A 15,900-nucleotide genomic window follows, 5' to 3' on the forward strand; every position below is an offset into this window, starting at 1 on the left:
TGGAACATCAGCGCATCTTTGGATCGATGACGCTGTCCAGGGTGCTGATTAGGACTGGCTTGAGGGCCGGAACTGTCTGTGGTGATGAAAGGAGGCTTTGGTTTGATATGTGTATTTTTTTTCCCCTTGCAGAGCTATAAACACGTAAAATTTCAATGAATGTTGTGTATTTTATTTATATTTGCCACATCATGCACCGTCTAATTAAATGTTGAGTTTCATCTCGAGTCCTTCAAATGCGTAAGAATTTACAGATAAAACTCCAGTAAAGTGCTACTTCTATCAGGAACTTGTACTTGGAGTACACATAACTGATTATTATTGACATCCTGGAGGGGTAATTACACATGTCAGCTTTAATAATCAGTTGTTCCTGTGGGCCAGCGTTGGTGAAGAGGTTGCGTCTGTTGCTGCAGCAGTGCAAGTGAGACACCGAAACAAAAGGCTGCTTGCCTGTTCACCTTTTCCACCACCAGGGGGCAGGAAAACCTCTGATCCGAACGCAATTTTTTTAACCACTTCAAAAAAAAAAAGTAAAAAAAAAAAAAAAAAAAAAGTGTGGCAGTGCCCAACTGAGCAATGACTGAATGACTGATTCCGAGTGGGAGTAAGAGCTTGCTGCGACTTTGTGGCACTACACCGACGTGTAAAGTCTGAATATGACTTCCAAAGGAGACAATCATCAGGCAACGCGCAACACACGTGTAAACAAAAAAAGAAATCGCACGGTCGCTAAAATGGACCTCCTGCTGTCATTTTTTTCTTTCTTTCTTTGAGGTTATATTGACTCTCTAATAGAGTCCAGAGCAGCAGAAGTCTTCAGGGAGTCAGGACGCTGAGGGCTCCTCTTTCACTTGGCTAACTATCTAACTGGAGGGCTTGGATGTTTACATGTGGAGGGGAGACAATTAAAAATAAATAAACGGTGCTCGTGACTCGCGGAGGAAAAGGTGATGTGTTTGTTTTTTTGCGTTTTAGTTGAAGACGTGCAGATGTGACCCAGGTAGTCTGGGCGCGAATGAGTCACCGAGATGCTCGTCTAAGGTTCACCACCTCCACCTCCACCTCCACCAGCACCAGCAGACAGCGTCACCCAAACACTGGGTTGCCCACACAGGCGTTAGAGAGGGAGGAGGGAGGCGCCGCTGGATCCGTCGATTGGACTCCCCCCGCCCCGCGCACAACCACCACCATCCTTCCAACTCCCCGCTCTCCTTCCCACCAGCATCTCGCTGGGCTGATCACACTGATTGATCGTCGGGTGCCTTCCCGGTGGAAGCCCTCCTGCGAGGAGCAGAGGAGGACCGAGGGGGGAGACCGCTGCCGTGTGGCCGCACATGACGCGCAGGAGGGGGAAAGTGTGTGCGCGTGTGGGCGGATGAGGAAGTTCAGAGCGCGGATTGATGGTTACACACCTACTGTACTGGCACTTGGATCGCAGCAGCGGCAGCAGCAGCGCGAGCCGGGGTCTCCGTCCACCAGTTCCTGTGCAACAGAGGTGATCTGCGCATGGGAAAATGACAATCAAGTTCATCCTCTCCATACTTCTGCTCGTCCGAGGCGCTCGGTGAGTCCTGCTCGTTTATTTGCGCGATCAAGAGCCGAGAGGGGCTTTTCCTTGAAGGTTTAAAAGTTAGGGCCATAAAAGCTATTTTATGAGTAGGAGCATATATTTTTCCTGAAGGGTTTTCCCCGCACACTCTTTTTGAGAGAAAAAAATGACAGCATGCGTTTACTGCTGCGCCCTCACCCACAGTCTGCGCGCTGACAATTCAATTCCAAGTCATATTAACGCCACCGCTTGCATTGTTTTCCGGCTGCGACAAAGTTTTTGCGACAATTTTGCTTATTAAAGAGACGTCATTGACACCCCCTCCTCCGTTTTATCATTTCCAAACCCCCCCTCCTCCCCCAACAGTTCTGATCTGCTGGAATATGGCGACGACGAAGAAGATCACCACGATACCACTGTCAATCAAATGCTGGTGCCGAGGTCGCACCAGGAGGACGCCACCCTCATTCTGAACAACCTGCTGAAGGAATATGATAAGACGCTGCGGCCAGACATCGGAGGTAAGAACCAGGGGAGCAGGTCTGTCTGATGACTTTGGAGATGGTTTCACGGAAAGTTCAGGGATCGATGACGCTGTCCGTGGTGCTGATTGGACCTGGCGTATAGACTGGGGCTGTCCGTGGTGCTGAAATTATGCTATGGCGAGTTGCTCCTGATCATCATCGAAGCTTTTCACTGAGAGACTCAAATCAAGATTGACTAGTTTCAGATGCACTGACCACCAGATTAAATATTAAACATATCTTCAAATACATCCGGAAATGTTTGGGGGTTTTGGCCACTCTGGACGTCCATTAAAATTAACAATAAAGCTCTGTGTCTTTGAGCATCCAGGCTCAATATTGTCTCTGGCAGCAGAACAGCATTTGCCTGTGGTTTACAAACATTAAGCAGGCCTGCAGCTAATGACTGTTGAGGTTTCTATCCATAAATTGATTTGTCCGTGAAATGCAAGAAAAAAAAAAAAAATCCCAACAACATCCGTTTGTGTTGTTGTCGTCAATGACAAAGAATAGAAAGTGCACCAATGGAGCTGTCCAGGGTTCTGATTGGGTTCTTTTGGGGCCAGAGCTGTTCTTGTTCTTGGCCTGCCTCTGATGACTGTTGAGGTTTCAGCTGAAAAATTGATGTATCTTGAAAATATAAGGAAATGTGCACAATTTCTCTGGCCACACCTTCGACTGACATTCAAAAAACAGTTTTGGATTGCGCATATTCAGCGACTAGTCCACAAAAGCATCATGTAGTATTAGTTAACTAAATTGCAACAGCTTTTAAATACTATTTAAAATCTACTAAATATAGTATTCGCTAATCGTGAATAATATTCAGCTACTACCGTGAATGTTCGTACTAGGCTGAGCGGTGACTGCAGGTGTGCGTCTTAAACCGCAGGTAAACCCATCAATCAAAGGGCAGAACAGCGGGTGCTACATATTCTGAGAGGTGAAAGCTGGAGTTATGAAAGCAATGTTTCCTCACAAAAGGTTACGAACACATGATTACAGCTGGGCGCAGTGAAAATTTAAAGAATTTTGTGAGCAAATAAAAATATCTATTTCATACGATTCAATAGGATGAGGAATTTGTTCTTTCTTTTGTTAAATAAATATTATATATATTGATATTAACCACTGGGAGGCATCAGATGTTAATTTTCACATCTAAAAACAAAATCAAAACGTATATATTTGAGGATTTTACTCACATGAATGTTGCTATTCAATGATTAAACAGTCTGTTCGTGGCAAAATAAAGGATTTCTAATAAATTTACATCAAGTTCTGTCAAAATTAGCTGAAGTCTGAAGGAAAAAAAAGGATTAATGAATCTAGTCTGGGCAACTGGAGCCTCTATCTGAATCTCAAACACTGGACGTTTTAAGAGCTGGATGTGTGTGTGTGTGTGTGATTGATTGCGCCTACCTCCTTTCTACTACGGCACAATCAAATCTCAGAGCTTCTTGGAGGGAGAATGTTCCTCTTGGCTGAAGCCTCCAATCAAACGGTTGCTGGTTTGACACCGGAGAGTTCTCACTTGTGGGCTGTTGAATCGAAAAGTTTCCTGGGATGAGCGGTCATTACACAAGACCCAGTTATTATTACTGGTGCTTTTTTTTTTTTTTTTAATAAGAGTCGAATTGAATGTTTAGTGTCGGGTGTGGTTATCACTTGGGTTTATTCCGACAGCAGCCAGAGGGCTACATTACTGCTCTGTTGACGTACAGATGGACTTTGCCCTGATAGCAGCATCATTCTCAGTGAAGCTGGTTACACTCTCAATTGCTTCTGCCGTGGCCCATTTTTATCCCTTATACTCCAAGCTGCCTCCGCGCTGCTAACATTTTCCTGTTTTGTTTTCCCCTCTTTGAGAGTTTGCATATACAATCAGCGGTGCAATTTGATATGGGGGGAAACCATTTGGGAACTGCTCTACTCCAATTTTGTTTGTGTGATTTTAAGTAGTTTGGCTTCTCGCAGCTCGCTGTGATACTTTTTAAAATCCCCTTTCTTCAACTTCAAGTGTTCCAGATGGCGTACAAAGATAGTTTCACCCCAGTGGAAAGAGAAACAGTGCAGAGGTGACAGCGGCAAAGACGTCAAAAGGTACAAGAGAAGCAGAAACGGTAAAACGTTTCCTGTGATAAGTGTGTTAGCATGTATGAGTAGGGTGTTGCTGTTGGAGCCTATAGAAGAGGAACTATTAAAGTTACATTTAAAAAGCAAATTGATGTGGCCACACCTCAACGTTGTCCACTCATACGCTTTATGTGAGCATCACAATCAAAACCTCACGCATAAAACACAAAGACAACTCATCAAATGCCGAAGCCGAGTTATTCTTCTTTGAAAACCACGTGCTCATTTTGAATCTAATGGCAGGGACACATCTTTTAAAAGGTTTACCACCGTGTTGCATCACCTCCTCCCTTTTACGCTTAATATTTGGGAAGCGAAGAGACCAACTGGTGTCGCTTTTGAAAGCGAAATGTTTTCATAGCCTTGCTCGATACGGGATTTCAGGTGCTCAGAAGGTGTTTTGTCACATTTTTTCATGTCACAGAGCCGCAAATCTTTTCAAACTGGCTGACAGGCTGAAATTGCAGGAAGGGCTTTTTAGAACCTTTTACTACTGAAGGTTTTCATTTTCTTGTTAAAGTAGACACGGTTCATGCGCGAATACACCTCCACGCCAGCGCGGACGCTTTGGAAGCTGACAACAAGCCGCATGGTCCAGTTATTTAGCTGTGGCTCATCCCATCAGCATGCTGTCTTTAATGCACAGATTTGTCCTTAGTGAGACGTCAGGAACGGTTGGCCGTCTTTAGGTCAGTATGAAATGTGACAGACAGATGGTTCGTCCAATCATCTGACGGTTATTTGGAATTATCTGGAAATTTTCCAAGGAAACCATCCAGATGGTTTTGTGCAATACATCTGGTGTGGCAGGCATTTTTTTCCTTTTTTTTTTAGCCCCACCCACTACTACGCAGGGGGCAGGGTTTATAACCAATGCATATTGATGGACAAACATATTTTTCATGATAAATAATGAGTATATTGTGATATATCTGTGTAAAAGTAGCATTGTGCTAGAGTAGCTGTGTGGGACGGCGCTAGTTCAAGCAGTTTATATCTCAACAGAGTGTTGAGTGTTTTCTTTATTTTTTTGCTTTACTAATTTATTTAAAAAAACTTGGAAATGTTTCTTAGGAAGGCCTGCTAGCTATTTATAGACTTAATCCTTACCTAGACGCGGCTTGTACTCCAGATATAAAAGTTTGGGAGCCAGTGGCAGAAAGTCCCACTACATGTTCAACTGTTCCAGCCACTGACATTAATAATATAAAACTCTCCTTGTTAGAACTTTCTAAACTGTCTGCTTACTGCTGCCGCTGTACAGGGTTTTCTGTGTCAGATGCCGAAGGGCTCCTGGGGTTTTAAATATTTTTAAGGTTTGTTAAGACTTGGAGACCACTCTCCATACGTTGAGGCTCCTGTAACCGAGCCCTCTGGTGGGAACGCTCGTCTCCAGATCATTAATAGTGGTTGTGTGATTCATGGGATATTTAAAATGACCAAGCATCCAGCTCGCGCAGGCAACGACAGGGTGGGGAATTCTCCTCGGCCAGGCGTCTTGTTTCGGCTCCGCGAGGACTGGCAGTTCACCTCGAGGAGAGGGAATCTCCCTCCAGCGCCGCTTCCATAATTAGGGATGAAATTTTGATGAGATCCAGTTGACAAACCTCGGTGTTGCCCATGAAAAGTTAATGTCTTCGCAGGATAATGTGAGGCAGCGGAAGCACGGGGGCGTGCGTGGAGTTTGGGGAGGGGTGGTGGGGGGGCACACAATCGGCGAACACACTGGGAGACGACGCTGAGTCAAAGACAGATCTGGGACATTTAAGTCCTTGTATTAAAAAAAAAAAAAAAAAAGAGTGGGTTCAGTTGAAAACTGCTGCAAAATATCTCTGAGAAGCAGACGCGCTTGCACTCACAATAACAAGTACACTCACACTGCTCGAGTCAGAACATTGTGCCTCTATTCCCAGATACACCTGGATTTGGTCTAAATCAAAGTCATCCTCATTCCACACAAACGCACAATGCTTTTCAGTTTGCCTCTGTGTTAGCTTCTCCTCTTTGGCTCGGCTTGTTTATGTGCCGCTGGCTTGTGGGGCTATAAAGTACACACCGTTTGAAGCGCAGTGGAGATTTCTCTATTAATTGGCCATTAATTGGGTGCTCGTGCATTTTTGTCTCGCAGTGAAGTTCGCTTCTTTGGTTCAAACAAGCTCTTTAAGCTAAAGTCAAGCCGGGGAGAGGATGGTGATGGCCGTGGTGCTGAATTTCACTTTTAAATTTATAGTTAGGGAATGTTCAGGAGATACCACTCGTCTGTATATGACATCAAAGGCAGGAGGTAGTTCGCTTAGCATAAGAAAGCTAAGCAGTTGAGTAAAAGACTTTGTTGGGCACAACCAAGATGCAGACATGTTTCCCTCCTTTTAGCCCTGATACCAAACAGTTATATTGTGAAATCTATCTTTCTTTCTTTTTTCCTTCTGTGGCGCCCCCTAGTGTGCGGATGACCAACCTACAATCTTTTAAAGCTAAAGTCAACACGGGGAAGTTGGTGATGGTCGTGGCACTGACTTACACTTTTAAATTACACACAGGTTAGGAAATGTTGAGGAGATACCACTTACCTCTATATGACATCAAACGCAGGAGATAGTTAGCTTAGCATAAGAAAGCTAAGAAGCTGAATAAATTACTTTGGTGGGCTTCTCAAAAGATGCAGACATGTTTCCCTCCTTCTTTTAGTCCAGATGCCAAACAATTATGTTGAGGAATCTGCTTTTTCTTTCTGTGGTGCCCCCTAGTGTGTGGATGACTAACTTACAAACAATTTGCTGGCCAGAACTAAAATTAAGTTTCAAACCGCCGTCAGAGCCACTGTTGCCAGGTAAATTTGATGGCTTCCAGGTTAAACAATCAAACCAATAAACAGTTTGTTTTGTGTTTGTTACTCTAAAGTAGCCTATTGTAATAAGCAATGCACTAGAAGTGTAAAAGTCACACAGGAACAAACCACAGCAGGAAACCATCACAACTCCTCACATCTAGCCGCCACAAAGTCACCTGATGCTCATGTCGTCCACTGATAGGCCCGTGGAGCACTCTCTGTACAAAGAGAGCACAGCGGAAATTGCACATAAAAAAAATAAATAAATAAGCCATTAGTGTGAATGATGAAACATAGTTTGGGGAAAATCGGGTGCAGACACAAAAAACCCCCCAAACTGCAGCAGAGCTAAAATTAGAAGCATCTATTTGCATGCAAGCTCATGTGTTTTCCCCCTCAAATTCTCCAGGTTAGCCTCTGAAGTCACATCTTTTATCAATGAAAATAATTTCAGCATGTTTCTTGTTTTATCACCGCCAAGGAAGGCCGCCGGTGCTGCCTCATTGTTATGTTTATATGTTGATCTTCCTAAATTATTGAGTTATTACACCTCAGAATCTGAAATTCTTTATTTCCACAGCGGTGAAGTGAAAACCTGAGAAATCCAGGCTGCTACAGGATAGCAGCGCTATTATCTTAGTCCCCTGTTTGTTTTCCTCCCGTCTCTTCCAGTCTTGTGAAGTCAGAGTGATCCTAATCTTCATATAAAGTGGGTGACTGGTCCACTTGTGTGGGGCAAAGAGGAAAGAAGAAAAAAAAAAGCAGCAACCTACATTTCCCCCAAGCAGAACAAGTGTTGAGCCTCACCTTAACTGATAAGAAGCAGTTCGCCTTAGATGAAGATGAGATGCTTTTGTGGCCCTATTGTGTCACTATCCTTTTGGATTCAGAGCGTGATCCCGGCGCGAGATCCGGGCGATCCTCGTGTACTGTTCCGAAGACGCGCACGAGTGCATGTGTCAGTGTTTGCTCGACGGGGAATCAAGGAAATAAAGGGCCGGGGCGAGAGGCTTTGTGTTGCTGCGAGTGCTCTTCAGGCACATACATTTAGAGTTTGGCAGCCAGGTGATTCACGGATTTCAGATAAAACAGAGCCGGGTCTGAGACGAACTCTATAAAACACACTAAAAAAAGATAAATTTAAGACAGATTGGAAGAATTGTTTTTACTTTCCCCATTGGCTAACCATCTGCGTTTCCTTCCACAAATGAAAATAGACCCAAACAAATGTCAGAGGGAGATTTTTTGAGCCATCTGACAGATTGTCTTCTTTTGCTGTTATATTATGTAATTAAAAAAAGTTATTTTCTTTTGACTATCGTGAGTCCACCGGGAATGGCGGGTCCTCATCTCTCTATTAACGGGCAGACTCTTTTGTGGCATTAAGTTTATCTGGAACCCCTCCGCTGGGAGTCGATCATTCTCTGACAAATAAATCGTTCGGTTGTTTATGTGGAGATGGGCTGAACAGTAACGGCTCAGTTTTCAGGCCCGCATGCTAATACCTGACAGCTTCTCGATATAGCCGGCCAGCTAATGCAGTCGCGTACGCAGGCGGTGACTCGAGTAATTGTCCGTGGATAACAAGCTATTGATCTGCACTGACTGATCAGGTCGCTGCAATCATATCCGCCATTATCTTCTCTCTGAATATGTCTGGTGCTTACAATTAAGTCCGCGTGTGTGCATGGGAAGAGAAAGACAGGCCGTGCATATAGATAGAACTAACCAGCACAAAACTGCACTCTATTGTTATTCATTCGTGGTCACTCGCTGAGCTTTTCTTATACGCAGATGATATGTGCATGGGTTAAATGTGTTGGTGTGTGACTGACGAGAAGGACTTCAGAAGGATTGAGATAAAAGCCAGGTGTGTGTGTGTCAGAAATAGAAACCAAAGCTGCTCATTGTTGGTTTGCAGCTGTTTCCTGTCTCCTTCCCTCTATTTCAATCCGTCTCTTTCTCTCTTTTAGCCACCTCCCCCCCATCCCCTGCTTTACTATCAATTACTCTGCACTGCCACGTAATTTACGTCCGTGTTCGCTCCACGGATTTGAGTTCTGGAAACCCGGGTGAAAGTTTGACCCACTTTTGATCGCATATTAAAATGTCATAGATCCAATTCAGAAGTCGTGTCAGATTAAATTACTCTGGGCCAAAGCACCAGAGCAGAGGATGGGATGTCGGCACTGCAGCTTTTGCTGAATTCTCCTCCTTGTACGTAAGCAGCCCTAACTTTCCCCCTTTACTCAGTGAGTGCAGCCTTAAAGCAGAAAATCACATTCCAGGAAACTTAACGTTATTTGCTAAGAAAGTTCAGACGGAGTTTACATTTTTATTTTTTTTTGTTGTTGTTGTTGCACCCAGGAGCCTGAAATAGCAATGAAGCATTTGTCTTGTTCTAAAGTGCAGTGATTTAGCGCTGAAGTGCAGCTTCGGCTCGGAGTAGAGGGAAGGTGAGCGACGTAACGAAAGTACTCAATGTGAAGAAGAAGTCTGCGACGCTAACTCAAAGACATCATTCTAGCTGACTGGTCCGCCGCCTGACAGAAATATCTCAGCAGCCATGGGTTGGATTGCCATACGATACGATTTAGCACAGTCATGTTTCCATGAATAAACTGCAACAACTTCGGTGAACCTTAAACGTCTCACCCAGTGGCTGGATCAAAGCGGAAAGATCAGCTCTTCATTGCTTTGGCATAAGACCAAATTAATTACAGTGAAATCACAATCAGCTTTTTATCAAAGGCAAATGCTAACGTGATAAGCTAAGACCATCCTAAGCACCTGTCATTGTTAACATGTTGAAGGCCAAACCGTTAACACTGATAAATGAACAACCTCTATTATATGTGTTCTATATGAAACTCAGCCTAGTGCCATTTATAAATACACTTCCTTATTATCATTTTCCATTCCTTATCTCTTTACTAAAATATGTAGGATTTCTGTTAATGTACATTTAAAGAAAGACTAATTTGTGGGGGAAAATTAAAAAATATATACATAAAAAATGCATAATCAACCAAATATTTTGCGAGCCCCCTGCAGTGCCTCCGCGGAACCTCTAGGGTTTTGGCTCAGCCCTCATTCTCACATTTCTCATCAGAAATAATATCAATCCTTCATGCGGCAAAACATGTTTGAATTAATACTTGAGAAGTTAGTTAATTTCCGGCTCGATGTAGCCTGCTAATATGCTAAACTGTGCTAAAGCTTCAGAACAACAAATTTCAGACGTCAGTGACGTTTGCAAACTGAATGTGTTGTTTATATTATCATTCTGGGGCTCTGCTGACATATTGTTGCATCTGAAACAGGCTCCTGTCTCTTTAAGGCTCTGGAAGTTGCAAAAATATGTATTTCAACCTGAATCCGATTGTAGACGACGGCAACGACGCACCAAACCACCTCGGAATTATGCCGAGGTGGAGATGACATTTGCAAATTTTGACCCTTTAGAATCCAAACTTCTGTCATAACATGATATAAATGACAACGGTTCCCTATTAATGGTGTTTCTCCAAGCTTTGGGTCAGAATGGCATTCTATCATATTATGTGCTGAAACTCCTCCTCGCGTAATTGTTAGTTCTCATGTGGAAAAACTCTCGTCTTTCTAGACTGAGAGGTAAATTTTGTCAGTCATAACGAGACCACGAGAAGTCTCCTCATTTGAGATGAAAACGTGCTCGCTCATTCTGAAAAACTGTATGGGGTCCTCTTTGGTAATTGCCAATTTTCTGATTGAAATCCAATTTTTATAGTGTCGCATTGAAATGATTAGCTACAGCTAATGAACTGACTTAATATTTTAACATTTGCATCATGGCGGCTACCCAGCTGGATCAGAATTGGCAATAAAATGTGCAAGGAATTAAACTAAACGAGCGATAATCAGAATGAAATAAAACTGGATGGTTATTGACCATCGGTTTATAATCCAAGTGACCTATAACATTACGCCTTAAGCCCAACTCTTGCTACTAGCGCTTCTAAAAACGCCAAATCTTAATAATGTGAAAGTAACTGCTCCAGAGGCTTTTTAAATAAAATATTGACCGACAGTGTTCAGCACTTCCAACTCATAAACCATTATAATTAAGTGAGAAATTATCTTTCTACAGACACAGAGTGCACTCCAGGGAATTTCACACAGAGTAGGAATAGATTTCATTTCTTTTATCATTATACATTGTCGAGCCATAAGAAAAGGGTCTCACACTGATACAAACTCACACTAATATTTCATCTGACCACCTCCAGTTTTGATTGCAGCACGCATTTGCTGTGGCATAGTTTCGATAAAAAAAGTTTTATTTCCATCCAGCAATGTATCCATTTTCCGCCAAGATCGATGTATTGATGATGGGAGAGTCTGACCACTGCACAAAGTCTTCTCCAGCACATCCCAAAGACTCTCAACGGGGTTCAGGTCTGGACTCTGCGGTGGCCAATCCATGTGTGAAAATGATGTCTCTTGCTCCTTGAACCACTCTTTCACAATTTGAGCCCCACGAATCCCGGCAGTGGCAATATGTAAGTGCCATCAGGGAGGAAAAAAACCCACTGATGGAATAACCTGGTCATTCAGTATATTCGGGAAGTCAGCTGACCTCATTCTTTGGGCATAATGCTGCAGAGCCTAGTACCCTGATGCCCCATCACTCTGGAACAATCAGGGAAATCTAGACTCATAAAACAACATGATCTTCTTCCATTGCTCCAGAGTCCAGTCTTTGTGCTCCCCAGCAAACTGAAGCCTTTTTTTTCTGGTTAGCCTCACTGATTAGTGGTTTTCTTATGGCTAGACAGCTGTTCAGTGCCTTTACAGTGCACATGTTCCACTGTTGTATGTCTTTGATTTGATTGATCGCCGATCACAATCAGGATTTTTTTTCCAACGACATTTCTTCCTAGGAGACGATGGCTCCCCACTATCCTTCCAGTTTTTAACTATGCGTTGGACAGTTCTTAACCCACTTTTAGTAGTTACTGCTTCAAACTCCTTAGGTGTTTTCTCTGCTTGATGCATGGCAGTGGTTTGAGACCAACATCTTTTCCATGACCAGGGGATGCGTCTTTCCAGTTGTTTAAGAAAAGAAACGCTACTCATTGCTTTAGTTGGGGTTAAATAACTTGTTTCCAGTTGAAAGATAATCACCTATTAAGTAATTATCCAATAGGAGGCTCCTACCTGTTAGCTTAGCGAAATCCAGGTTTGTATGTTTTTTTGTCCAACGTTGTGAACCATGTTTCCAGGGCATGAAAGTCAAGATCCCGGCACAAAATGGAAAAGGTGGCGGATATAATGTGAGCTCCATCCATTTTTATATTCAGACTTAAAACACCTCTTAATGGCAAAAAAAGATATGCTAAAATAAGAGTTAATGGTCTAAAATATCTCTACTAAATATTACGTTGGAGTTGTCACTGTAAGCATGTCGTCATTTAGCTAAAAGTCTCACCAAGGTGCAGCCTTACACAGCTGTTAGCATGACTTAGCATCTTGGCTAATAAGAGGTAACTGCTACAATGGCAGAACGCAAAAAGAGGTTCATGAATGAAAATGAAAAGTGTCATCGTACGCATCATTTAACGGCTGGGTTATTAAATAACCATGCACAATTGAAGCGTTTTTGTGTGACTGAATCAGTTGCTCTCTGCACCTCTGGCTCAGATCTTGGGTGGCTTTGAGGCCGACCCGGTCCTGGCAGGATTCTTCTCCTTGATCTTCACAGAGCTGACATTTGGCACAGCGGCGGCATCTCACCAGCTGAAAAGGACAATTCTCGCACGGGCCTCTTCAGTATTTCAAGTCCGGTGACATTTCATTCGATGAAGAGGAGTTTAGGGTCCTGGCAAACGCTCCGCCGCGCGTCTTAGGTAGCCAGGTTTTCCGAAAGCGACAGTCACCTGCAGGAAAGGAGGCTGCGCGTCAACGCTTGCACGTGCACGGACGCGGCACATGTGAATGGTCGCGCACACACGCGCTGGCTGATGTTGTAACCTTTCATGAGCTTTATGATGCAAATGTCTCTTCCTCAGTGTGTGTCCAAGTCTGTGTTGGAGCTTAATGTCTCAGGATTAGTCACGATTTTCTCAAATCTCCAGCTTGTTTACAGTACATTTTGGAAAAACTAGTCCTCTTATGCGGCGTTTATCCATTGTGGAGGTGGGTGGTAGGTTAATACACTGTAATAAAGTCAAAAAGAGTTTTCTTTTTAAAGAGGAAAAAAGTTGATATCCCCGGTGGTCTTGTCCTTGCAATTACGCAGTGATTAGTTTGCTAATCTGCGAGCCTTGATAGCTTCTAGGCGTGTTTGCTTCACAGCGGTGTTCTCAGGACGTATGGTTGAAATTACCATATACAAGTACTAGCGGTAGGTATATTAAGGCAACAGTATTTTAACTTAGACTTTTCCATCGACAGCATATTTTGGTTCTTAATGAGAGCCTTTCTACCTTTAGCCATATCCGCGTTCCAGCCAATCAAATGTGCAAAGACGGCCTCCTTTTTGTTGCGTTCTCGACTGCGCTCTGAATGAAATACTAGATTAATTTTTCATGTTATTACCCATATCATGTCACGCATTGTTATCTGCCTCCATGGTACACCGCATGTGGGATGTTGTGTCTCTATGGCGATGTCTCCCCGCGTTGACAGCCATTGTGATCGTAATAAGTTGTACTTACCGATAAGATGATCTCATTTCATTTTAAAGCAACTGCATAAATTAGCGATTTAATGAGATTGTTTTAAAAACCTCCATTCCCTTTCGATGCTTAAAAGTAGGAATTGAGCTACAAGAGTATTTGCAAATTAATGCAGCTTCTTGTGCTATTTTTTTTTTTTTTTTTAATAAAGACAGATGATTTCTGTGGTTGCAGAAGTGGACCTTGACCAAATATTTACCTTCTCTTAGAAGTCATCTCCAAACAGAGGTTGCAGGGGTTGGCAAACTCACCTTTCATTCCTTCAGCATTCCCCGAGTTAATGAGAAACCACAACGGAATGACCAGGCAACGCTGGAGAGCTTTAAAGGGGTGGGCCGATACCACAGTGAAGTGCATTAGGTGGTAATAAGACCAAGCTGGGTTCGGATCATGGCTGACACATTTCCCATCCCTGTGAGCTCTAACCATTAAATCGATTTCCATCTGTGCCTCCCATGTCCGCTCCACTCCAGCCAAAGCACCGATGGTTAGCCAAGGATTTGGAAGGTGTGGATAGACTATGAAAATACAGGAAGAGAAAGGGGGGAGTGGGGGGGGGGGGGCTCCCACCTGAGCGGTTTGTATTTCCATTTAGGCCTAGTCATTTAGTGGAGCTGCTGGAGAAAACTAATGAGATGGACCAATTTGTCAGAGCAGTTTATTTCTTTCTTTCTTTTTATTTTTTTTTTCTAAAGCTCCTCTGGCAAAATTATTATCTTGTGAAAGTACCCGATGATATAGAAGATTTGAAACGCCTACATAGGAGAAAACAGGCTTTCATTCTCACTTTTCTAATTGTACAATCTCTGCACTCCAAGATACAGCTCCACAGCAGCTCTATTAAATATCTATGGAATATCGAAGGCAAAAAAAAATGGTGTTGTTGTCCAAATCCCTTTTTCTTGGGTGGTTTTTATTTACTACGACGACTGAATCATTTTGGATACCACTAGTTGTGGGTTGTCCCTGTAGCCTTGGGGATTTTGCAAATTTGCAAATGTTCCTGCAGCTCACTGACACACAGAAATACAGTATCATATCACAGGCTGTCTGCGGTGGGGGATCCTAGGTTGTGGGGAGGCCCCAAGGCAAAAGATGTACTGTACGTGTGCTGTCCTAGTGTCCAAACCAAAGTTACAGAAAGTTCGGTAGCACAAAGTAGCAAACTGTCAGTATAGCTAGAAGGGGAAACTAGGGGGGACGTGGAATATTGGCCAAGCAACTTTAGACTGATTGGATCGTCATTTTAACGTTTAACTCTTGAAAACTAAAAATTATGCCTTAATTGGGGATTTTCAACATTTTTCAGGTCAAGGACCCCAGATTGATGGAGAGATTAAACTCGACATAGTGCCATTTGTAAATATACAAATATACTACACAACTGACGGATACAGAAAATAATTGAAAGATTAAAGTTTTAATTTCACATGGGTACTGAAAAGGCTCTTTTGGCCAATAGCAGGGAACCTGGCGGCATGTAATATGTGGCCTCGTGATTGGCTCAGCAGCAAAAGGGGCGGGTCCTAATGTGTACAGGAAGCTTAAATTGGCATGTCTCAACTAGTGTGGCGCTCTGTGTGAAAAGGTGCGCTGCAGAGACAGTTCCTGCATCGGATGCAAATGAGTGAAGCGCTGACTTAAAGATAACGTCTTCTGCCTCCATTTATCCCTTCACTAAAATATGTTGGATTCACGTTAATGTGCATTTAAAGAAATTTAAATTTGTGGAGGAAAATTTAAAACGAAAATGTATAAAAAATGTCTAATCAACCAAAAAACTTTCGACCCCTCTGAAGTACCCCCGCGGACCCCCTAGGGGTCACCGACCCCCTGTTGAAGACCTACGCCGTGAGTTATTAATTCTGATTTAATTACAGCAGTAACTGAATCCACATTTAACTTTACTTTTCAATACAGGCAATCACGACAAACGGGGAGGAATCTGTCACTCTGGGGACACCAAACTTTTCCAGAGACAGATGCGGCGCTTTCTCTCAAAGTCGGAAACTCCTAAAACCTCATCCCATCCCATCAGCTTGTTTGGAATCAGGCAGTATACATTGTTGTGCTTTCACCGGGGGGAGCTAAGTAATGCATAATTCATTGTTTACCTGATGGACACGGGGTCTAATTAAA

The 15,900-nt window shown here is 43.1% G+C and overlaps 1 protein-coding gene across 1 annotated transcript in view; it reads left to right on the forward strand.

The window, feature by feature from the left end:
• The first annotated feature begins 1,419 nt into the window (after positions 1 to 1,419).
• Positions 1,420 to 15,900, forward strand: part of LOC125000768 (gamma-aminobutyric acid receptor subunit gamma-3-like) — a 73,789-nt gene continuing 59,308 nt past the window's right edge. The window contains exons 1-2 of the mRNA XM_047576430.1: positions 1,420 to 1,567; positions 1,919 to 2,073. Coding sequence (XP_047432386.1) covers positions 1,518 to 1,567; positions 1,919 to 2,073 — 205 coding nt within the window. The 5' untranslated portion in view covers positions 1,420 to 1,517. The remainder of the gene's footprint in view (positions 1,568 to 1,918; positions 2,074 to 15,900) is intronic.

Source organism: Mugil cephalus, chromosome 23 (assembly GCF_022458985.1).
Source record: "Mugil cephalus isolate CIBA_MC_2020 chromosome 23, CIBA_Mcephalus_1.1, whole genome shotgun sequence".
NCBI lineage: Eukaryota > Metazoa > Chordata > Actinopteri > Mugiliformes > Mugilidae > Mugil > Mugil cephalus.